Below are 24157 nucleotides of genomic sequence, written 5' to 3'. Positions count from 1 at the left end.
ATGTGGAATCTGAAAAATAAAACAAACTAGTGAATATAACAAAAAAGAACAGACTCACAGATATAGAAAACAAACCAGTGGTTAACAGTGGGGAGAGGGAAGAGGGAAGAGGGAAGAGCGAAGGGACAAGATAGGGGTAGGGGATTAAGAGGTACAAACTACTATGTATAAAATAAATGAGCTACGAGGATATATTGTGCAACACAGGGAATATAGCCAATATTTTATAATAAATATAAATGGAGTATAATCTTTAAAAATTATGAATCACTTTGTTGTACACCTAAAACATATAATATTGTAAATCAGCTATAACTCAGTAAAAAAGGGTTGGGGGAAGGGAAGCAAGGTATAGTAGGCATGCTCAGACCCCTTTTTCCAGTCAAGTGCACTCATCCGCAGCTGCTAGGAGTGTTGCCTATCCACAGCTCAAGGCCCCATCCTTCTCTGGAGAATTGTCCTTAGCCAAATGGGGCCTGCCTTACCTAGGAAGCCATGCACCTGCTTTCTCTTTATCACCTCCCCACACGTCAGCCAATGACTGCCTGACTCGGGGTACAAACAGCTAGTCTTTTACTTCACGGTAGATTGAATGCTGTGGTTCAGTGTATGCTTGACAGCTCTGAATCCAGCCTCCAGCAGATTCCATATCCTTGCTTAGCTTTTTTTCCCCCTGTCCCTCCCTGCTTCCCAAACTCCCCTTCTCCTGAGAACTCCCTCAGTAAATCACCTAAGCAAGAATCCCATCTCAGGCTCTACTTCTAGGGAAATGAAGAACCTGGGATTCTGAATGATGATTACCTTAGATGGGGAGAGACTCAGAGGTGAGATAAGGGTCAAGGCCCTATGGTGAAATGAAGGACCTTAGCTTTTGTTTTAGGTTATGTTTCTTTTTTTTTTTCAGGGAAAAAACCTAATTCAACAGCTAAATAAATAACCAAAGAAGTCGTGCCATTAACCAAGGATTATACTTAATCTATTTCTATGGACCTGAAATCCAATTTTTAAAAATGTTAACAAAGATATAGATATTTTTTAAAAAAGGTTTTACTATTCAACATGCATGTATTGAGAGTCTAATGTCTGCCAGGGACAGTTTTAGATGCTGGCAATGCAATGACAAACAAGGAGACAAAATCCTTTCTTGCATGGAATTTCATTGTATTTGGAGACACAGGAAGTTCTCAAGTAAACAATTAAATAAAAATTTTAATTTGGGTAATGAGAGCTGCTATAAATAAAAGAAAACTGGCTGCTGTCAGGAGAGTGATGGGTGGTGGTGGGGCCTCTAGATTGGAAATGTTAGAGAAGATGGCATCTGGCTTGTATTATAAAAGTCTTCTTACCTCTCTTTTTTGCATTCTTTTTATACTCCCCAAAACCATGTGGAAAATGTGGGCTAAATGTTATTAACCCCATTTTACAGGTGGAAAATCTCAAGAGCAATAGGTTTCTTGCCCAAGACAAATAATATCTTCTGTCCTCTAAGTGAAGACCCCACTGAAAAAGAGAAGATCTAAGTCATAAACATTCATGGACACAACTTAAATTTCTGAAACACACTTCAGTTGGAAAGGCTCTTGTACCTCATCAAACCAGTCTCCATGGAATTTTCCACTATTAAGGACACTAAATAGGATGGAAAAGGGATAATCCATTGATAATGGAATAAAGTATTTTAGATTCTCTTTTTCGAAGTACTGGGGAGGGGGCTTGCTGAGCCATTTCCAGGTCTTACACCCAGTCCTGTTGGGGACAAAAAGAAGACCTTCTGTGAAGTAACCGGTAGGGTGAGGGATACTGTCCATGGCTGTAGATGGGATTAGCTGTCATCCATGTGCTGCCTACTTGAAACCAGAGCCACTCATTGAACTGCAGCCACCTGGGGACTGAAAGGCAGACCACATCCACTTCTGTCTGAGTTACACGTGGTGAGGGGCAGCCAAATAGCCCAACTCAGCCATGTGACCTTGGGCCATGATATAACCTCTGGGAGCCCTAGTTTCCTTATCTTTAAGATGAGAATAGTGACTATACTTACAACAGCTTATCAAGAGAATTCAGTAAGCTAATGTATTAAAGTCCTCAGCACCTTACCTGGAAGTAGAAGTACTCAGTATGTGTTAGCTTGAATTATTATTCTAACCAAGTGGTGAAAATTCATTTATGAATCAGGACATTGGCATTTTCCCTTATTAGAAGCCTTATTTTATTTTATTTTGGCCGTGCTGCATAGCATGTGGGATCTTAGTTCCCTAACCAGGGATCAAACCCTCGCCCCCTGCATTGCACGCGCAGAGTCTTAGCCACTGGACCGCCAGGGAAGTCCCATAGAAGCCTTGTTTTCTTTAGACTTATCTTGAGACTTAAAGATCTCAACAGTTCACAGAAAAGCACTAGTTGGATGTTGTCATTTTGAGTATCATTTGGGTTTTGAAATATTGGGGTTCTGTGGGAGCTTTCCTATGTTAAACAAATATTGATGCCCTTTTACTGGATTAATCAAAGGAACCTGGCCTGAAACCTTCACAGGTCCAGCTTCCAAGCACAACTGTGTCAAGTGTATAGGGTCACCATTGATTTCTACAGGTGCTGGGAAGGCCCTGCCTGCTATAAGTCTATTTTGGGTGAAGTTGAGGGTATGTTCCAGTTTTGGAAGGTCCTATGTAGATTGCACTTCTTTTATGTCACTATCTTAAGAACAGCTATGAAGAATCTTTAAAAAAATTTTTTTATATCTTTATTGGAGTGTAATCGCTTTACAATGTTGTGTTAGTCTGTGCTGTACAACAAAGTGAATCAGCTATAAGTATATATATATATATTGCCATATCCCCTCCCTCTTGAGCCTCCCTCCCACCCTCCCTATCCCGCCCCTCTAGGTTGTCACAAAGCATCAAGCTGATCTCCTTGTGCTATGCAGCAGCTTCCCACTAACTATCTATTTTACATTTGGTAGTGTATATATGTCAATGCTACTACTCTCTCACTTTGTCCCAGCTTCCCCTTCCCCCCCCCCCCCGAGTCCTCAAGTCCGTTTTCTACGTCTGCATCTTTATTCCTGCCCTGCCACTAGGTTCATTGGTACCATTTTTAGATTCCATGTATGTGTGTTAGCATATGGTATTTGTTTTTCTCTTTCTGACTTACTTCACTCTGTATGACAGACTCTTAAGTCCATCTACCTCATCACAAATAACTCAATTTCATTCCTTTTTATGGCTGAGTAATATTCCATTGTATATATGTGCCACATCTTCTTTATCCATTCATCTGTCGATGGACATTTAGGTTGCTTCCATGTCCTGTCTATTGTAAGTAGTGCCGCAATGAACATTGTGGTACATGTATCTTTATGAATTATGGTTTTCTCAGGGTATGTGCCCAGTAGTGGGATTGCTGGGTCATATGGTAGTTCTATTTTTAGTTTTTTAAGGAACCTCCATACTGTTCTCCCTAGTGGCTATATCAATTTACATTCCCACCAACAGTGCAAGAGGGTTCCCTTTTCTCCACACCCCCTCCAGCATTTTTTTTTTGTAGATTTTTTGATGATGGCCATTTGAAGAATCATTTTTATCATTATTACCATCATCTTTATCTTTCTATTTGATGAATTCTGGAATTTTGCCAAACTAGATAGCTTGTAAAATAAATTCTCCCTACTATTTGTATTGAGCCTTAAATCATGAACACCAGCTGTTTCTTGTATTTGAAGTAAAGCTCCAGGTGTACTGGGAGCATCCAGAGAGCATAGGCAGTTTTTTCCTCCTTAGAATATATGGGTACCACGGTGTAGCTGGGCAATTTGCTCCTTTAATGCAGAAAGAAAATCTCATAGTTTTTGTATTTCCTACAAAGCTGAGCTCAGCAGCTAGTAAATATTTGTCGATTTGATTTGCTGTAGGGCAGCAAGTTAACAATCGCATAAACCATACTCTCAACAAGTTAGGGCAGCAGAAAAAGAGTACTTTTTCCAACAAATATTATCAGTGGAATTCTGGAAAATAGATAGGAATGTATGTCCCTAAGTTCTAAGAGAAACAGAGCATAAATTAAACCTTCAGAGATAAGGAAGACTTGATATTGTTTAAGTTGCTTGCATTTTTGTAATGATTTATAGTTTTAAAATGCTTTTATAGATATTGGATAATTAAATTATCACAACCACCTGGGGATATATGCAGGATGGGTATTATTATCCCTATTTACTGATGAGGAGTCAAAGAATTAAAGAGGTGAAGTAACATGTCCAAACATAGACAGATGGAAATGGTGAAGCAGATTCTCAAGGCCAGCTCTAGAGATTGCTGCTGAGAAAGCAATTTGAATGCTTTTAAAATGCACAGAGTTCCTCCAGTTCCTTTGGTCTCACAGCCCTGTATTATCTGCCTAGCCCCTGAAACCTTTGAGTTTCCAGGTTTGCAGTGATGAGAGGGAATTTAGGAAAGAAACAGGAGCCAGGTCTCCCTCTCTGGCTGCCATTGCTGGCTGATGATGACCACAATTGAGGGACATTGTGTGGTTCCCATGGGTCTGCCCCCTGTGCCTGCACCCAACATTGTCATCAAGGGACAATATTTTAATACTAAGAAACATCTGAAATGGACCAAAGACACTATATCCATCCATTAGGGACTTCATGCCCTTAGAGATTAGATAACCTATAGAACCACCTACTCCCATCTTTAACTTTAGCCTCTTGAAACCTTGATGACAAAATGCCCACTGCTCTCAACAAGGAGGTAGATATACTCTGAGTATTTAAACAACTTGGCCTAACCTTAGAAAATCATTAACCCAGATTTTGGGCTTATAATTCCCTCAAGGGTGGAGCCAAGGTTTTATTTATTTTGGGTCCGCAGTACCTAAGCACAAATTGGTGACACCTGCAGCAGAGTCAGCTGATCTACTTAGCTAACTGGCTGAGGCAGTCTCCCTTCCTCAGCTCTGAGTACCTTGCTATGGTATTGTTCTTTTCTGATGGATGTAAGAAGCACAGAGGTCAGGGAAAGCAAAGACCTGCTCTCATTTCAGCAAATCTGTATTAGAAAACTCAGAGATGTCAGGCCCAGTGGGAGAGGAAGGATGACCTATCTCATCATTGTGAAGTGGTATTTCTAAATGCTTCTAGAGGCAGCTGGTGGTTGAACAGGTATTAACTTGTTAAGGAGGCATGTCAAAGAAAAAGGCCCCAGATCTCCCTCTCTCCCTCCTGCCCCAGGGCCATCAATAGGATAAATATCTTACAGGCATGTTTCTTTATGTCCTCCAGGCTCCCTAGTGCCTGGCAGCAGGTCTAGGAGCCTTCTGTTTACTCAGGAAAACAGATGAGGGACTCATGTAGCCAGAAAGATATTTGTTCAAGCTGGAAAGTGGACAAATTGCTAGGCTGGAGAAGGCCTGATGATGAATAGCACCGGCCCTGGAAGAGGGTGTTTCCCTCCTACTCTTTGCCAGGGCTGCAGGGTGGTGGAGGGATATAGGTGCCAGCTCTGTGGTCTCAGAGGCCAATGGTATCATAACCTTTAGAAATTAAACCAAAAGATTGAGAAGAGGCAGTCCACAGATAATTTTCCTTACTCCCAATAGAAGGAGAAATAATAACACATTGATCAATTTTTCCCTGAGTTGCCCAAACTTGATGGAATGTTTGCTCTACTAATATCAGGATTTTACTTTTTATTTCTCTGACACTTGGATCCAAATTTGTGGACTCGTCCTCAACTATTACCATCATCAATATTTGAGCAATGTAAGGTTCAGAGTAAAGTTGTTGCTTAGGATTTAATGGCCCTGTATTCTAAATCTGTTTTTTTAACACCCTGAAGTGTCTGTCAAATTTCTCAAGATCTCAGTACCCAAGGTATTTCTGTGGTCCCGGGAACCGAAAGGCCTCACTCTATTGCAAAACCATCTTCCAGAGTCAGGCTGCCTTCTCCCTTCATATATGATAAATTCCTGAACATGTATGTATATGAAATTTTAGCAGTAGACACAGATTATAATTAGTGTATTCCCAGTGAGCCAAAACCTTTCTACTCAAAGTCAAATGACAGCATCAGGCAATACCAGGGAGCTTGTCAGAAACAGAATCTCTGGCTCCACTCCAGACCTACTGAATCAGAATCTGCATTGAACATGATTCTCAAGTAATTCACATGCCCAGCAAACTTTGGGAAGCACTGAGCTAAAAATATATTTACTAATTACACCTCACCTCATCATCTTTTAGACAAGTGTTCTCCACCCTGGCTATACGTTAGAATCACCTGGGGGCTTTTGCAAACTAGTGATGCTTAGGTTCCATCCCAGACCAATTAAAACAGAATCTGTGGACATTGGTTTGTAAAGATCTGCTCAGGTGATACTAATGGACAACCAAGGCTGAGGACACTTTTTTTTTGTCTGTGCCAGGCGACTTGCAGGATCTTAGTTCCCTGACAAGGGATTGAACCCAGGCCCACAGCAGTGAAAGCACCGAGTCCCAACCACTGGACCGCCAGGGAATTCCCCCCGAGGACACTGTTTTGAACCCAATTTCCAGTGCCATTTTCACAGTGTTTTATACATGGATAAATTCTCCATGGATCTCTATGTTTCTGCACATCCAGATTATCTTTTCAAGGCTGTTAGAACAATAAATAGCTTTGGAAGACAGAGATAACGTTCCCTGTGAAGGAAAGATTTGTTTACTGTTCAGTATAATAAAATAATCATCGTATTCAAACTGCAGAAAAATAAAGACAAAGAGAAAATCTTGAAAGCGAGGGGGGGGCGGAAATTACTATTTATAGAGAAACAAGCATAAGAATTACTGTGGACTTCTTGTCAGAAACTGTGAAAGCAAGAAGAGAGTGAATGAAGTATTTAAAGTTTTGAAGAAAAAAACCACAAACCTAGAATTCCTACCCAGTGAGATTATCCCTTGAGACTGAAGGAGACTCAAATAGGCAAAACAGTCTTGAGAGAGAAGAACATAGCTGGAGGTATCATGCTCCCTGATACCAAACTATACTACAGAGATATAGTAATCAAAACAATATGGTACTGGCAAAAACAGATACGCAGATCAATGGAACAGAATTGAGAGTTCAGAAATAAACCTATATGTATAAGGACAATTTATGACAAAGGAGCAAAGAACATACAATGGAAAAAGGATAGTCTCTTCAATAAATAGTGTTGGGAAAACTGGATAGCCACATGCAGCAAAATGAAACTAGACCACTATCTTACACCATACACAAAAATTGACTCAAAATGGATTAAAGCCTTGAATGTAAGACCGAAAACCACAAAATGTCTAGAAGAAAACATAGGTGGTAACCTCATTGACATCTAGTGACGTCTTAGTGATGTTTTGTGGATCTGACTCCAAAGGCAAGGGAAGCAAAAGCAAAAATAAACAAATGGGACTATATCAAACTAAAAAGCTTCTGTATAGTGAAGGAAACCGTCATCAAAATGAAAAGGCAATCTATTGAATGGGAGAAGATATTTGCAAATCATATATCTGATAAGGGGCTAATATCCAAAATATGTAAAGAACTCATATAATTCGACAAAAAACAAACAACTTTGATTAAAAAATTGGCAGAGGACCTGAATAGACATTTTTCCAAAGAAGACATACAGATGGCCAACAGGCACATGAATACATGTTCAACATTACTAATTATTAGGGAAATGCAAATCAAAACCACAATGAGAGATCACCTCCCACCTGTTAGAATGACTATTACTGAAAAGACAAGAAATAATGTTGCAGAAGATGTGGAGAAAAGGGATTCCTCATACACAGCTGGTGGGACTGTAAATTGGTGCAGCCACCATGGAAAACACTATTGGAGGGTCCTCAAAAAATTAAGGCTAGGACTACCATTTGACCCAGCTATTTCACTTCTGGGTATTTATCCAAAGAACATGAAAACAATTCAAAAAGATATACACACCCCTATGTTCATTACAACATTATTTACAAGAGCCGAGATATGGAAACAACCTAAGTGTCCACTGATGGATGAATGGATAAAGAAGATGTGGTGTATATACCAAATGGAATACAGTCAGGCATAAAAGAGAATGAAATCCTACTATTTGCAACAACATAGATGGATCATGAAGGTATTATGAACTAAGTGAATTAACTCAGTCAGAGATAAATACCATATGATTTCACTCATATTGAATCTAAAAAAACAAAACAAATGAACAAACAAAAAAAACCAAAAACAAACTCATAGATACAGAGGTCAAATTAGTGGTTACCGGAGGGGAAGGGGGTTGAGAGGTGGGTGAAATAGAGGGTAGGGGGTCAACTGTATGGTGACGAATGGTAACTAGACTTGTGATAATCATTTTGTAGTGTATACAGATGTTGAATTATGATGCTGTACACCTGAAACTTATATAATAAGATATAATAATAAATAAATATCAACATTAAAAAAGAGTGAAGTAGAAATACTTTCCCAGACAAACAAAATCTGAGGGAATTCAGGGAGTAGGAAAATGACATAGGTCAACAATTTGTATCTACATAAAGAAAGGAAGGGGGAAGGAATAAATGAAGGTAAAATAAAATATTTTATTTTTCTTATTCTTAATTGATCTAGAAGATAACTGTTTAAAAATGGTAACAATGAGATTACAGTTTATGGATAAGTGAAATATACTGTATTTCAGCAATGTTATAAGGGGTAAGAGGAAGAAACTGGGAATGTTCTAAAGCAACGGTTCCCAACCTTTTTGGCACCAGGGACCAGTTTCATGGAAGACAATTTTTCCATGGACCGGGGTGGTGGGGGGATGGTTTTGGGATGATTCAAGTGCATTACATTTATTATGCACTTTATTTCTATTATTATTACGTTGTAATATATAACGAAATAATTATACAACTCACCATAATGCTGACAGGAGGCAGAGCTCAGGTGGTAATGCAAGCAATGGGGAGTGGCTGTAAATACAGATGAAGCTTTGCTCGCTCGCCTGCCACTCACCTCCTGATGTGCGGCCCAGTTCCTAACAGGCCACGGACCAGTACTGGTCCGTGGCCTGGGGGTTGGGGACACCTGTTCTAAAGTACCCACACCACATGTGAAGTAGTGTTGTTTGAAGGCAGACATAGATTAGTTAAAAGTGTACATTGCAAATTCTAGGGCAACTACTAAAATAATTTTTAAAAGAAGCATACTTGATATGCCAAGGGAGAAGACAAAGTGGAATTCTTTGAAATGTTCAGTTAAAACCAGAGGAGGCAGGTAAAGAGGGGAACAAAAGAAACAAAAACAAGTATAATAAATAGAAAACAGTTACAAACGTGGTAGATATTACTCCAACTATATCAGTAAAAAATTTAAATGTGAATGGTCTAATACACCAATTAAAAGACCGAGATTGTCAGACTGGATAAAGAAGACCCAACTATTAAGTCATCTACAAGAAACCCACTTTAAATATAAAGGTTCAGGTATGTTAAAAGTGAAGTGATGGAGAAAGCTATTCCATGCTAACACTAATCAAAAGAAAGTTGTAGTAGCTGTCTTAATTTCAGACAAAGCAGACTTCAGAAAAAGGAAACTTATCAGGGATAAAGAGGGGCATTATATAACAATAAAGGATTTAATTTTCCAAGAATATATAACAGTTCTTAGCATGTTTGCACTTAACAACAGAGTGTTAAAATTCATGAGGCAAAAACTGATAGAACTGCAAGGAGAAATAGACAAATCTGCTATCTGGTTGGAAATTTCAGCACCCTTTTTTCAGTAATTTTTAGGTCAACCAGGCAGAAAATCAGAAAGAATATAGTTGACCTGAACAGCACCATCAATTGACTTGATCTAATTGACATTTATGGAACACTCCATCCAACAACAGTGGCATACACATTCTTCCCAAGTGCTCACGGACTTTCACTAAGATAGACCACATTCTGGGCCATAAAAAAAAAATCTTGTGAATTCCCTGTCAGTCCAGTGGTTAGGACTCCGCACTCTCACTGCCAAGGGCGTGGGTTCGATACCTGGTTGGAGAACTAAGATCCCGCAAGCTGCGGCATGGCAAAAAAAAACAAAAACAAAAAAACTTAACAAATTTAAAAGAATAGAAATCATAGAAGATTTAAGGTTCCCTACACTCAGGATTCCTCTCCTATAATTCAACCTACTGCCTGGGCAGGTGTCACCTGACCCTCTTTGTGGAAAATGGGACTCAGGGAACTGGCACAAATGCTGATATTGCCATGAGTAATACAGTTCTTTGTCTGTGACCCAGGGTTTTGTGTCTTCTGCTGGCATCCAGGAAACGGTGGCAAGCCACCTTATTAACTTGAAGTCAGGGTAAAAATTTTGACCTTTCAGAGTTCTTGACAACATCTTTTATAGTTTTAATCTTTTCCTGTCCAAATCAATACCTAGTTACCTAGGTTACTCCAATGAATGTTCGAGTGAGGCTATTTGTTTCCAGAATGTTTATTTTCCATCTTTATCTCAGTTGCATCAAGTTTATCTCAACTGTTTGAAAATTGGCACTAAAAATTTCAGTTTTCCATTTTCCATTAATTTTTTAAAAATCTGGGCAAAATGTGCAAACAGCTCTGTTTAGGTGAAATCAAGTAAGGTGAGGAGCTAAATTGGCAGGCAGCACCCCATCCCCCCAATTGCTGTCTTCTGTTGCACAAAAGTCTGCTGTTGTACAGAGGCTGAGTTCAGCACGTACAAGAAGTGTTACTATGTAAATAAGTCAAGGAGAGCCTGAAGTAAACATGGACCCAGCAGTAGTCTTAAAATTCTTGATCCCAAAGGCCTGTTATGGGGGAAGACTGTTCTGATGCCACATGACAAAAAGGAGCAGCAAAGATTCAAAATCTCAACCAGACATCAGATTCTAAAGGCATAACCTTGCTCACAGCAGTGCTCAAATAGTACCCCCCCTCATAATACATTGATTTCAAAGATAGGGAAATCCTCCAGTATCTGTCAACGTTGATTTAAATAAGTTTTAATTTAAAAAAATCAGATTTTGCCACCCAACGCTATGTAAGAGAAGAGGTACTTACAGAAATAAAGTCATGACAGTATGAGACTTTTCAAAATTGGTGCCAGATCATTAGGCCAGCATTCTTCAGATTTTTTTCATCCTGCCCTCCTACAATTAAAAAGTTTTTAGCATGTCACACCCAACATATGTAATTACATATTTATAAATTCTGTATAAATACCATTGTACTGATATCATGTATTTTATAAAACACAAACAAAAATTGAAATAAAAAAGGATGAGATTAAAATATACACTAGAGGGACTTCCCTGGTGGCACAGTGGTTAAGAATATGCCTGCCAGTGCAGGGGACACGGGTTCGAGCCCTGGTCTGGTAAGATCCCACATGCCGCGGAGCAGCTAGGCCCATGCACCACAACTACTGAAGCCCGCATGCCTAGAGCCTGTGCTCCGCAACAAGAGAAGCCACTGCAATGAGCAGCCAGCGCACCGCAATGAAGAGTAGCCCCCGCTCACCGCAACTAGAGAAAGCCCGCAGGCAGCAATGAAGACCCAACACAGCCAAAAATAAATAGATTAATTAATTAATTAATTAAAAAAATATATACACCAGAAGTCTTATTAATTTCTTTCTTTCCCCCCGGTAAGAGCAAATGCCTCACTTTGGAGATCATTGGCTTTGATTGAAGAATGCTTCTAACTGTGGTCTCTGATTTCCCTTGAGCTTTCTAATAGTTTCCAATAGTCTCATAAGTGAATGCCTGGCTCTTCAACTAGACTGGGGTGGGCAAACTACAGCCTGCAGGCTAAATCCAGATCCACTTATTTTTGTACAGCCCAAAAGCTCTTTATATTTTTAAATATAAGAAAGACTATGCAGTGAGAATACTTGCTGTATGTTGCCTCGTGGGCCCCCCAAAGCCTAAAATATTTACTGTTTAGTCCTTTCCAGAAAGAGTTTGCTGGCCCACAGACAGGAAAAGTGTCTGGTCACCTCTGCGTTTCCTCCACACAGTGGAGACTTCCCCAGCTCCTCATGGGGCTGTATGTGCGGCTCCCCAGCACCAGGGGCTGGCTCCTGGCTGCAGCTGCACCCCTTGGCCTGCAGGTGCCCTTCCTCCGAAAAGTAGGAAGTGGCCTCTTGGGTGGTGGCTGCCAACCCTCCGCCTCACTGGGAGCAGGCTCTTGGCCTGTGGTCTGGGGCACCTCACCATCATTGGCTGGGTGGTCCTGGTATGGCCAGCCCCTCAGCCACAGTGGGGTGAGAGCTGTGGGCTGAGGGCCAGGGAATGTCACTGGGCAAACCCTCTCCCCTTTAGGGACTGGGTGGAGGTGGGCTGGAGCTGGGGTCTCCCGGGTAGGTGGCTGGACCAGTGAGGACGAGGGTGGGTGTGCTGCAATAGAGAGGAGGCCAGCTGGGTGTCCAAGCGAAGGCATCCATGTGGCAGAGGGTGGCCCAAGAGTCTGTCATCAACTGTTGGGCCTAGGTTTGGGGGTGGACGCCAGTTCTGGGGAAGGGGAAGGCAAGACCCTGGTATTGGAGGGTTGCATTTAAGTATGATACCATGTGAGGTCTCTGTGGGTGGTGAGAAAGGGGTCCAGTAACTAAAAGTGGGAAGCAGGACAGAGCAAAGATTTAGGAGCTCTGAGCTGGTGGATGCAGAGCTGGTGGAACAGGCAAGGGCAAAGGCCTGGAAAGCAAGGTTTGTTCCCCTAGGCTTTGGGCAGTTAGCAGGATGAGTGGATCAACAGATCATCAATAAGTAGGTCCTGGGCAGTGCCTGGGCTGTATGCAGGGTTTCTTGGGTCACACAGATGAATGTGACACAGCCCCAGCCCACGATGAGCTTGTTTCGTGTTAGACTGATGCTTGTGAAGAAATAGAATTTATATGGTGTGTGATGATAGGGGGAAGCATGAGATGTGATGGAGATATGGTCGGTCAGCTACAGCTTCCCTTGCTGGAATGACCCCAGTGTGGGACTTTTCAATGATAAAGTTGATTTAGAAACTAGTCTAGAGCAGCATTAACCCACCTTTTGGTGGGTCATTGTTTTCTTGGATTTTCAGTTCTCAATTTCCTTTGAAAGCACCTGTTTGGCATATTTCTGGAAGGTGGGATAAGCCTGTTTTGTGTTAATTAAATCACATTTTGAGTGTCCTGGGGGAGGAATGTTAAGAAATTGTAGTAAATCCTCTTGTTAGTCAAAGAATCCTTTTGCAGTGTGAGTGATGATACTCCTGTTTTTCTGTTTTTTAAGATTACATTTGATATATTTATTTCCATTAAGCACCCAAAGGGGACTTCTGGAAATTAAACATAATTTAGTTTGGGAGTTTTATTTGCAAATATTGGAGCACCTCACGTGATCTCTGGAGACCGTTAGGGAGGTCTCCAACCAGAAGTGGGAATTAATACCTTTAATGAAGAAAGGATTCAGGGCAAGAATCAGATTTCCTGGAACCTCTTCACCCTGCCTCGGATGGTTAACTCCTTCATACTTTCCCTGACTTAGCTCAAATTCCACTCTCTTTTTTTTTGAGCTTTAATTTTTTGTGTGTGGTAAAATATACATAACATAAAATTTACCACTTTAATAATTTTTAAGTGTGCAGTTTAGTAGCATTGAGGAAATTCACATTGTTGTGCACGCATCAGCACCATCCATTTCCATATCTTTTCGTCTTCCCCAACTGAAACTCTGTACCCATTAAACACTAACCCTCCATGACCCTGTTCCCTCACCAGACCCCAGAAACCACCACTCTACTTTCTGTCTCCATGCATTTGACTATCCTAGGTATCAGACGCCACTTTTTAAACTTCACTTTTATTTAAATTAATTATACGGCTCATTGTTTAATGAGTCCAACAGGTCTGCAAGACTTATTATAAAAAGCAGCCGAGTCCTGCTCCCCATTCCTTCTTCCCATGTCTTGCTCTCCAGCAACAACCAAACTGAATTCTTTTAGCCTTGACATTCACATGCATAAACCTAGATACGGTGTTTATATTGCTACCTCTTGCTTTGTTCAGTTTTAGGCATTTTTCTATTGATTTCTCACTATGAAAAATAAGAATTTAGCTTTCCCATATTTCCTTTAAAATACATTTTATTGTGAAGTATATCATACCTACAAGAGCCTGTGTAAAGCTTTCATAGCCTGTTAAAAATATAATTAACTCTCTTTTACCCACCATTCAGCTTAACAAGAACAAACACACCTTAGAAGGCTGCAGGTGCTCCTCATTGCACTCCCTTCCCTTCCCCAGATGAAACCACAAATCCACGCTAATAAGTTCCTTCCTTTTCCTTGTAATTATCAGCTGTGCACATATTCCTAGACAATATATTGCTCAGTCTTACCTGTTTGTGAATGTATATAAATGGAAACATACAGTGCGTGTTCCATTTTGGCTTCTTTCACTCAACATCATGGTTTTGAGGTTCGTCTGCTGGATGCATGTAGTTGTAGTCGGTTCATTTCCTCTGCTCTGTTGTATTACAACTACATCTCCATTTTAGAAATCCAATCTTGGACATATATCTTGCTGCACATGTACATGAGTTTCCTCAGGGCATATAGCTGGGAGTGCAATTGTTAGGGTGTAGGATGTGCAACTTCATTAGGTAACAAGTGTTTTCTGAAGTGATTTCACCAATTTAAAGCTCTACCAGGAGTGGATGAGAGGTGCTGCTGCCCCCATCCTTGCCAACTCTTGGTATTGACTGACATTTAACTCTTGACATTGGTAGTATGATATGGTAATTTCACTGTGGTTTAATTTTATTTTCCCTGACTAATTATAATTTTCACATGTTTATAGATCATTTGTGAGTCCTCTTTTGTGAAATGGACTTTTGTGTTCTTTGCCCATTAAAAAAGTGATTCACAGATGTTCTTTATATATCATGGATATTTTGTTCCAGTTTTATGTGTTACAAATATGTCCTCTCTGGTTGAGGCTTACTTTCTACTCTCTGCTGAGAAGTTCTTAATTATAATGTAGTTGATTTTATCCATTTTTCTCTTTATGGGAAATTTATAGTTTTTTTTTTGCTTTTCACATCTTATTTAGAAAAATTATTACCTATCCCAATGTCATAAAATATTCTCTATGTTGTCTTCTGAGGGTGTTATAGTTTTGCCTTTTACATTTAAGTATTTTAATCTACCTGGAATTGATTTTTGTATATGGTATGATTGAGATTTAATTCCATTTCCCCCATATAGATCTACAGTTGTCTCAGCAACGTTTATTGAATAGTCTTTCTGTTCCACCACGATGTACTGTGCTAAGTCTGCAAAAAATTAAGTTTCCAAATATGCGTGGGTTTATTTCCATGTTATGTTCTATTTATCTGTGCCAATACTGTACCATCTCAATTACTATAGTTTTATAATATGTTTCAATGTCTGATACGGAAAGTTCTCTTACTTTGTTCTTCAAGATTGTCTTGACTCTTCTTAGGACCTTTATTTTTTCATATACATTTATATAAACATGAAGTTGTGTCCTGTTGGGTTTTTGACTGGCATTATATTGAATCTCTAAATCTATTTGGGGAGAATGGGTAATTTTATGACACTGAATTTTCTTGTCCTAGGATAAGGTATATCTTCAGGTTTATTTAGAATTTTAGCATTTTTCAATAAAGTTTTATAATTGTCTCCAGGAAGGATTGCACATTATTTGTTAGAATTATTCTTGAATATTTTTATATGTTAAAAATTCTTGGGAAATTGAAAGTAGTATTATTATGTAGTGACCCTCTTATTTCTCATAATGCCTTTGGCCTTGAAGTTTATTTTATCTTATATATATATATATATATTTTTTTTTTTTTTTTAATACATTTATTTATTTACTTATATTTATTTTTTGGCTGTGTTGGGTCTTTGTTTCTGTGCGAGGGCTTTCTCTAGTTGTGGCGAGCAGGGGCCACTATTCATCGCGGTGCGCGGGCCTCTCACTGTCGCGGCCTCTCTTGTTGTGGAGCACAGGCTCCAGACGTGCAGGCTCAGTGGTTGTGGCTCACGGGCTTAGTCGCTCCGTGGCATGTGGGATCTTCCCAGACCAGGGTTCGAAACCATGTCCCCTGCATTGGCAGGCAGATTCTTAACCACTGCGCCACCAGGGAAGCCCTATTTTATCTTATATTGATAAAGCTACAGATATTTTCTTTTGGTTAACATTTACCTAGCATATCTTTTTTCCACCTTTGACTTTTAGTTTCTCTTTGTTCTTAATGCTTTAAGCATAGCTCTTGTGAATACATATAGCTAGGTTAAAAAAGAATCTATTCTGATAATTTTTGTCTTGTACTGGAGAGTTAAAACTACTTTTAGTATGACTGAAATATATTTAGGTAAGTTTCTTCTTTTTATGTTCTTTCCATTTGTCTTACTTTTAACACCCCCTTTTTTTCCCACCTTCCTTTCTATCTTCTTTTGATTTATTTTTCCCCCTGTTTTTCATTTCATCTTTACCCTTTCTACCTGTTTGGAAGTTATTACTCTAGCAATCTGAACATGCATACTTAACCTAAGTCTAGAAAAGTATCACTGTCTAACCTTTGTTCCAGCAGAGGACCTTAAAACACTCTGATTACCCGCTTGCAAATAATCTGCTGTTATTGTGCAGGATTTAAAATCCTGATGTTAAGTGATCCAGAGAAAAATATCTCCTGAGACTATATAACCGTAATAAGTAAGCCCCTACATGAGTCTGTGGTCTAAATTTAAGCTAACTCTGTAGTCCAAAATAACTCAAGCAAATTAATTTAATTTAGAGTGGTCTCAGGTTGGACGTGCCCCCCAGGCAACTCATAAAAGTAAATGCAAATCCTCTCTGGAGGAATTCAACTTCAATCTAAGCCTCAAAGCAATTCCACAGATAAAGGTCCAAAGAAAATGACTGGCTCACAGAGAAATAGCACAGGAAAAAAATGCACCATGAATGAAAACCAGCAGAAATAATATGCAGTAGAAATAGACTTGCAAAGTCTCCAGATATTGCAGTTATCTGACACATAATATAAGATTATTAAGTTTTATAAGTTTAAAGATTTAATTTTTTAAAAATTTATTTATTTTTGGTTGTGTTGGGTCTTCGTTGCTGCGTGCGGGCTTTCTCTAGTTGTGGCGAGCGGGGGCTACTTTTTTTTTTTTTTTTTTTTAATAAATTTATTTATTTATTTTGGCTGTGTTGGGTCTTCGTTTCTGTGCGAGGGCTTTCTCTAGTTGCGGCAAGTGGGGGCCACTCTTCATCGCGGTGCGTGGGCCTCTCACTGTCGCGGCCTCTCTTGTTGCGGAGCACAGGCTCCAGACGCGCAGGCTCAGTAATTGTGGCTCACGGGCCTAGTCGCTCCGCGGCATGTGGGATCTTCCCAGACCAGGGCTCGAACCCGTGTCCCCTGCATTGGCAGGCAGATTCTCAACCACTGCACCACCAGGGAAGCCCTCGGGGGCTACTTTTCATTGATGTGCGCGGGCTTCTCCTTGTGGTGGCTTCTCTTGTTGCGGAGCATGGGATCTAGGTGCGTGGGCTTTTAGTAGTTGTGGCTCATGGGCTCAGTAGTTGTGGCTCACAGGCTTAGTTGCTCCGCGACGTGTGGGATCTTCCTGGACCAGGGATCAAACATGTGTCCCCTGCACTGGCAGGAGGATTCTTATCCGCTGTGCCCCCAGGGAAGTCCAAGTTTTATAAGTTTTAAAAAAAACAAACAAGAAGTTCTAAAATAGGTAAGAAATTCAAGTCATTTGGTCTCGAAAAGAATAAAATAGAACTTCCAAAAAATGAAAAAGGAATACCATACTATGTTGACTATAAAATAAGATTGATCATAAGATGAGCCATAATTTTATGTGTCGTCAAAAACACTGACAATTATCATTCAAGATGCCACCGATTATAAGATGCTCCTGGATTTCAGGGGTGTTAAAATCTGGAAAAAAGTTGTTTTAGAATCGATGAACTGTGTAAGTTGAAAGTTAAAATTTAGGGGATTGATTAAATTACAGATTAAACTCAGCTGATGAGAGAATCAGTTAACTGGGCTAAAGAAACAATATTCAATACGAGTAAATTATCCAGATTGTAGCCCAGAGATAAAATGAAATAGAAATATAACAGAATGACTAAGAGTCTTGGAGGATAGAATGAGAGCACCTAACATACACCATATCAAAATTCCAGAAGATAATAAAGAGATTGGAAAAAAGCCAACGTTAAAAAGTATAATGGGGGCTTCCCTGATGGCACAGTGGTTAAGAATCCACCTGCCAATGCAAGGGACATGGGTTCAAGCCCTGGTCCGGGAAGATCCCACATGCCACGGAGCAGCTAAGCCCTTGTGCCACAACTACTGAGCCTGCACTCTAGAGCCCATGAGTCACAACTACTGAGCCCGCGTGCCACAACTACTGAAGCCTGTGCACCTAGAGCCCAGGCTCCGCAACAAGAGAAGCCACCGCAAGGAGAAGCCCGTGCACGGCAATGAAAAGTAGCTGCCGCTCGCCACAACTGGAGAAAGCCCGTGCACAGCAACAAAGACCCAACGCAGCCAAAAAAAAAGTATAATGACTGAGAAATTTGTGAAAATAGTGGAGAGAGAGCTATCCCCAGGTACAGTAATCCAATCTCAAGCAGGATAAACCAAAAGAAATTTATACTTAGACACATTATACATGTGTCTAAATGATTACCTTTTAACAGCAAAAGTGATAATGTTTTCGATGTGCTGAGAGAAAAACAATAATCAACCTAGAATTTATAACCAGTGAGACTCTTTCAAGAATGAAAGCAAATAGGGACTTCCCTGGTGGTCCAGTGGTTAAGACTCCGTGCTCCCAATGCAGGGGGCCCAGGTTCGATCCCTGGTCAGGGAACTAGATCCCGTATGCTGCAACTAAAAAAAAAAAGGAAGATCCTGCATGCTGCAACTAAGACCTGGCACAGCCAAATAAATAAATAAATATTTTTTAAAAAAAGAAGCAAATAAAGAATTTTCAAACAAATAAAAACAGAGAGCTTCACTAAAGAAAGAATTTAGATATATACTTCAAGCAGGAGGAAAATGATCCTAGATACAAGGTATATTCTTTGAGGAGGAAGATCAAGAACTCTAGGGTTGAGAGACCTCTATCTACTCTTCAGGGGACATGTTTGCTTACCTCTCAGGTAAGTCTGCTTTTACTTCTTTTACTCCTTTATGGGATCTGTAGATTCTTACTTTCATGCCAGCCCAGTGAGGTGTTAAGAAAAGTTGTTATTAAAAATATTTTATCTAGCATTTTAGTTATTTCATTTGGGCAGGATTGCCCACTCACCTGCAGGAGATTAAAGTCCTTCTAACAACTTCTTTAGGTTAACTCTCCCTGCCTCTTCAGTCTACATGGAGTCCATGTTACCCATCCTCCTGGCATGTTGTACCTTCCCCTGAGAGCACATACATCAGCTATATTTTCACACTTATTTGTATGCTCTTTAACTTAATTGTCTACTTACCCCATTAGAAATCTAAGGGCTACGTCTGTATCGCTCTGTTTTTTTCCCACACCTTAGCAAGTGCTTGGCCCATAGTAGGTATTCAGTAAACATTTATTGAGTAAATAATGTCTACTTAATTAGTTATTTTAATGTCTAAAAATAAAATTAATTAATGAGTAATTAATTTTGAGTGAGAAGCCAATATTAGGTATTAGATCAAACACAGCTGTGTGTCTCTGCTTCAGATCCAGCCTTGGAGACAGGGCTGGTGAATTCCCATAGAACTATGCTGTCTAATACGGCAGTCATTAGCCACATGTGGCCATTTAAATTATTAAAATTAATTAAAATTAATTAAAATTTAAAATTCCTCACTCACACTAGCCACTGGTGGCTATCCCATTGGATACTGTAGACATAGAACATTTCCATTATCACAGGAAGTTCTACTGGAAGTGCTGCCTTAGAATTCTCAAGAATTCTTAACTGCTCCTCTGTCTCTCTTTTGCTCTTGCTCTCAGTCTTTCTTTCTCTCTCTCCCCACCCCTAAACCAAGTGCAGGGATTGTCTTATTATTAGTGACTTATAATGGTGCTTTTGAACAAGAAGATGCTGGGTACTTTGGGTGACTAGCACCATCTCACTTTTCTTTCTTTTAAATTCCTGAGCTATTGTTTACTAATACATTCTTTTATTCCTATTTCTAACTGAAGCTGAATGTTACTTGGGTAGAAAGCCTAATTGCTTTCTTTTCTAGGTCCTTAAACCCTTTGCTAATGGTTCAGTCTGAGAGTTCCCAAAGCCAGGGTTCTAGGAGAGTTTGGCATGTCTGAACAGCTGAACTACGAGATAATGGAGTAGGTCCAGCGGGGTGTGGGAGCAGGGCATTCTCTCAATAAAAGAGCTCCCCTCTCTGTACACATGGCCAGTTAATTGGCCATTCTGGGAAAGCATGGATGGGGAGGGGGGGCTTCTGAGAATCGCCAGTGACAGTTAAGTGGCCTTTTGTTGATGTCCTCTGCTGAACAACTTTGTTGGATTTAGTCTCTGCCTCTCCTCCACCTCCTGCAGATTTTCTGTTAGATTCATCATTTACCATTCAGGCATCATCTTTCACTTTCTCCTTCTAATATGACTGCTTTGTGTGCTGGCCTCTGCTTTATTCCTACTGTTCCCACACTGTAAAGGGGGCTGTGTGGGGCTTCAGCAGCACTGAGAAATTGACTCTGCTCTCTGTTGAGAACTATAATAATGACTGCAGTGACCTTCATGTATAGCAGAAAATGCACTACCTATCCTGGCATAATGGTGACCACCTGAAGATAGAGAAAAGGGACTCTTCACTGAATTCCTTCTCATAGAATAGACATTTCCTTTGTTCCCCTTTCTATTTTCTTCTCTCCACTGCAACTGGAGTCCTGAGCTAAGATGCAGCTGTGACTAAGAGCTAAATGCTTTGAGATAATGACATTATATTTTGCAGGCTTTGCCAAGCCAATTCACCCAAGTTGTCTCATCTAATACCCCCCAAAAATCCTGTGAAGTAGGGAGGAGAGATTTTATTAACCCCATTTGACTGATGAGTAAATTGAGACTTAGAGAGATGAGGTCAATTGCCCCAGACCTTTTAGACAGGAAGTGAGCACCCAGCTCTGTGTCTAAACACGGCATTGTTTCAGTGGTGTCCACATCCTTCTGTGCAAGGAGGATATGTGTGAGTGGATGGGGAGGGAGAAGGAGCACAGAGAAAAGAGTAGCAAGAGGGAGGAAAGGAGTGGTTTCCTTGGGCCTCTGGCTTCTCTCATCTTTCTCTGGAGATGGAGGATTCGATGTTCACGAGAGGCTGGCCCAGCAAACCTCTGGGGAGGAAAACAGCTAAAGGCCTTGTCTTCCTCTTTCCCTCCCCTCCTCCCCTTCTCAGGAGAAGACTCACCTAGAAGTGGGGAGGGGCGCCCCAGCTCTCCAAGACCTGGCGTGTGGGAATCCCACGCACGGTCTCCCCAGAGAGAGCCTAACGCACATTCTCGGGTCTGGCCTGTCAGCCTTTAGGTGCTCTGCTGTCCTGAGGCCTGACCATGCCCGTGCACGAGGAGAACCCCTGAAGTTCTCCTGGAGGAAGAAGCATGCAGGGCTTCCCCGGAGGAAGTGCGGGCCGAGCGCTGTCCCCTGTGGACAGGCAGACGCTTCTGGTCTGCAGCTTTATCCTGGCAGCAGCTTTGGGCCAAATGAATTTCACAGGGTGAGTGGCTGCTCCTTAGTGGGAGGGAGGATTGCTGGGAGCCAGGTGACCGGGTGGCCCAGCGGGACCTGATCAAGGTGAAGGGATTCAGGATTTCAGTCCCCATCCTGAACCCGCTTCCAACTCCGTCACCTCTCAGTTTCATGTGCGAGGGCAGGACGCGCAGCTGTATTATTGTCCCTCCCCCAACCTAGAGTTCTTAGTCTGGGCTCCAAGGGTAAGCTTTCAGGGCTCCAAGAATCCCCTGAAATCATATGTAAAATTTTTTGTGTATCTACTTTTTTTCTGGAGGAAGTGTTTGTAACTTTTCTCCGATTCTTAAAAGAGTTATAACCCCCCAAAGACTATGTACTCCTAATGTATGGGTGTGGTATTGTCTTCCTTTGAGTAAAAATAAGTATGAGTATTATATACCCTCTACAGACATGATTTCTCAGCTTCCCAAAGATCCCGCAAGGTAACCCCTCCATAGTATCTCCATAGTAGAGAAGAGGAGACACAAGCTTAGAGAGGGGGTTCATCATCCAGGGTATCAGAGCCGGTCAGGGAGGGAGCCATCGCTATCCCAGGCTCAGACCCCAGAGGTCACACTGCAGGCTGCTCAGTTATATGACCTCCCCACCCCTCCAGAGGGACAGGAAGGAGCTCAGCTTCCCCCTCTGAGGTGGTTTGAGATTGATCTCTTCCATGTCCTGTGGCTCTTGGGAGAAGGCAGGAGAGGGCACGGGGTTGGGGCAGACATGGCCTTGGGCCCTTGTATGAAGAGCACATGGGGCCACCATTGGTGCCCCCGACTCCCTGTATCTATTCCTTTCTGTCCTTTATTCCTTTTGTTCCCCCTCCCTCCTCCATCCCCCACATTCCTTTCCCATCCTGTTTCCCCTGTCTTAGCATTGGGCTCATCAGCGGCACTGACAGGCTTTTTTTTATTTAGTCCCCTGGGTGGTCTGTCCTTGGGGCTGGAGAGTCCACTGGTCCCAGGCTAAAGGGCTTCCGTGCTTCCCAGGGCTACAAGTCCTTCTGCTCAGGGGTCCTCTAGCCTCCCAGCTGTCCTGCCAGGTCCCCGCAGCCTGGCCTCTTTTCCACTCTGCCTCTTCCAAGCAGCACAGTCTTCCAGGAATCCCTCTGAGCAGCTCCCTCCACCCTCTCTGTGTCTTTCCAGTGACCAGGTTCTTCGAGTCCTGGCTAAAAATGAGAAGCAGCTTTCACTTCTCAGGGATCTGGAGGGCCTGAAGCCCCAGAAGGTGAGGACTCCACAGGGCTTGGGGACGAGTTCTCTCCTCCCTCACAACGGCCTGCACCTTTGGCTCCATGTCCTGCTTCCCCCACCCCAAACCTGCCCTCTGGGTGTATCTGCCAAAGATCACAGCACTGTGGAAAAATCAAATGTGGCTCCTCTTCAGAAGAGGTTGGGAACACTCACCTGGAAGGTTGGGTGGCCCTTCTTGGCTTTCCCCTCTGTCCTGTAGGGGGGCTGCTCTGAAAATGGCTGAAATGTCCTGAAGCCACATGAGAGGTACATGTATCTCTGGGTGGTATGCCATGCAGCATGCAGACTGGACACATCTGTTTCCCAATTGGAATGGCTTAGCTTGGCAAACCTGTGTTTTATTTGGGTTCGTCCCTGTCAGCCTGAGCATTGGTTTCTGAGAACATTTGTCCTCAGCAAGTATTCCACAAAGCAAAACATTTTCTTCAATAATAGAAGGGTTTTGTTTGAGGGCTGTTGAAACAACCTGATATTTCTGGATGTGGCCCAAAGCCCATGTTCCTATTCGTTTGAGTGCCCTTATCAACCAGGACTCAGAAAACTTTATAATAATTCTCTCCATTTTACAAACTGAAAAATAGACATGGCAGTCGGATGGCACAGGGATCCAGATCAGGCCTCTCCTACCCCTTCGGGGTTTAGGGGCAGTGACGTCTCCCTCTTCTCACCAGGATTCTTGTCCATGTTAATGTCCCAGGTGATGGGCCGTCTCACCTTTAGAGATTATTTTGGGCTCTTTGGATCCAGGCGAAATTACATTGTGTGAGTGAGGCTGGGAGATGAGGTGCTTAGCATCAGGGAAGGAAATGCAGTGACTTAGGGATTTTGTTTGTCCCTGTCTTGCTGCTCGGCCTTAGGGGTTTCATTTTGGAACTGGGGCCCTTTCAACTGTACAAGAGAAGAACATCTGGCCCTCCAGGGTGCCTACAGGATTGTGTGATAAACATGCCCGTTTTTCTCTCCTTTGTGATCAAGGTGGACTTCTGGCGTGGCCCAGCCAGGCCCAGCCTTCCTGTGGATATGAGGGTTCCTTTCTCTGCACTGAAGGACATCAAAGCTTACCTGGAGTCTCATGGCCTTGCTTACAGCATCATGATAAAGGACATCCAGGTGAGGTCCTGCCCCAGCCCTGCGGCTGGGGGTCTC

At 41.6% G+C, this 24157-nt stretch overlaps 1 protein-coding gene across 1 annotated transcript in view; it reads left to right on the top strand.

Moving 5' to 3' along the window:
* CPA5 (carboxypeptidase A5) overlaps positions 1 to 24157 on the top strand; it is a 49525-nt gene that overhangs the window by 8534 nt on the left and 16834 nt on the right. Inside the window, exons 4-6 of the mRNA XM_059933401.1 lie at positions 21545 to 21741; positions 22904 to 22985; positions 23987 to 24121. Coding sequence (XP_059789384.1) covers positions 21626 to 21741; positions 22904 to 22985; positions 23987 to 24121 — 333 coding nt within the window. The 5' untranslated portion in view covers positions 21545 to 21625. The remainder of the gene's footprint in view (positions 1 to 21544; positions 21742 to 22903; positions 22986 to 23986; positions 24122 to 24157) is intronic.

This window comes from Balaenoptera ricei, chromosome 9 (genome assembly GCF_028023285.1).
Source record: "Balaenoptera ricei isolate mBalRic1 chromosome 9, mBalRic1.hap2, whole genome shotgun sequence".
NCBI classification, from domain to species: Eukaryota; Metazoa; Chordata; class Mammalia; order Artiodactyla; family Balaenopteridae; genus Balaenoptera; species Balaenoptera ricei.
The sequence above is the reverse complement of the archived record's forward strand: the minus strand, read 5'-3'. Positions and strand labels throughout refer to the sequence as shown.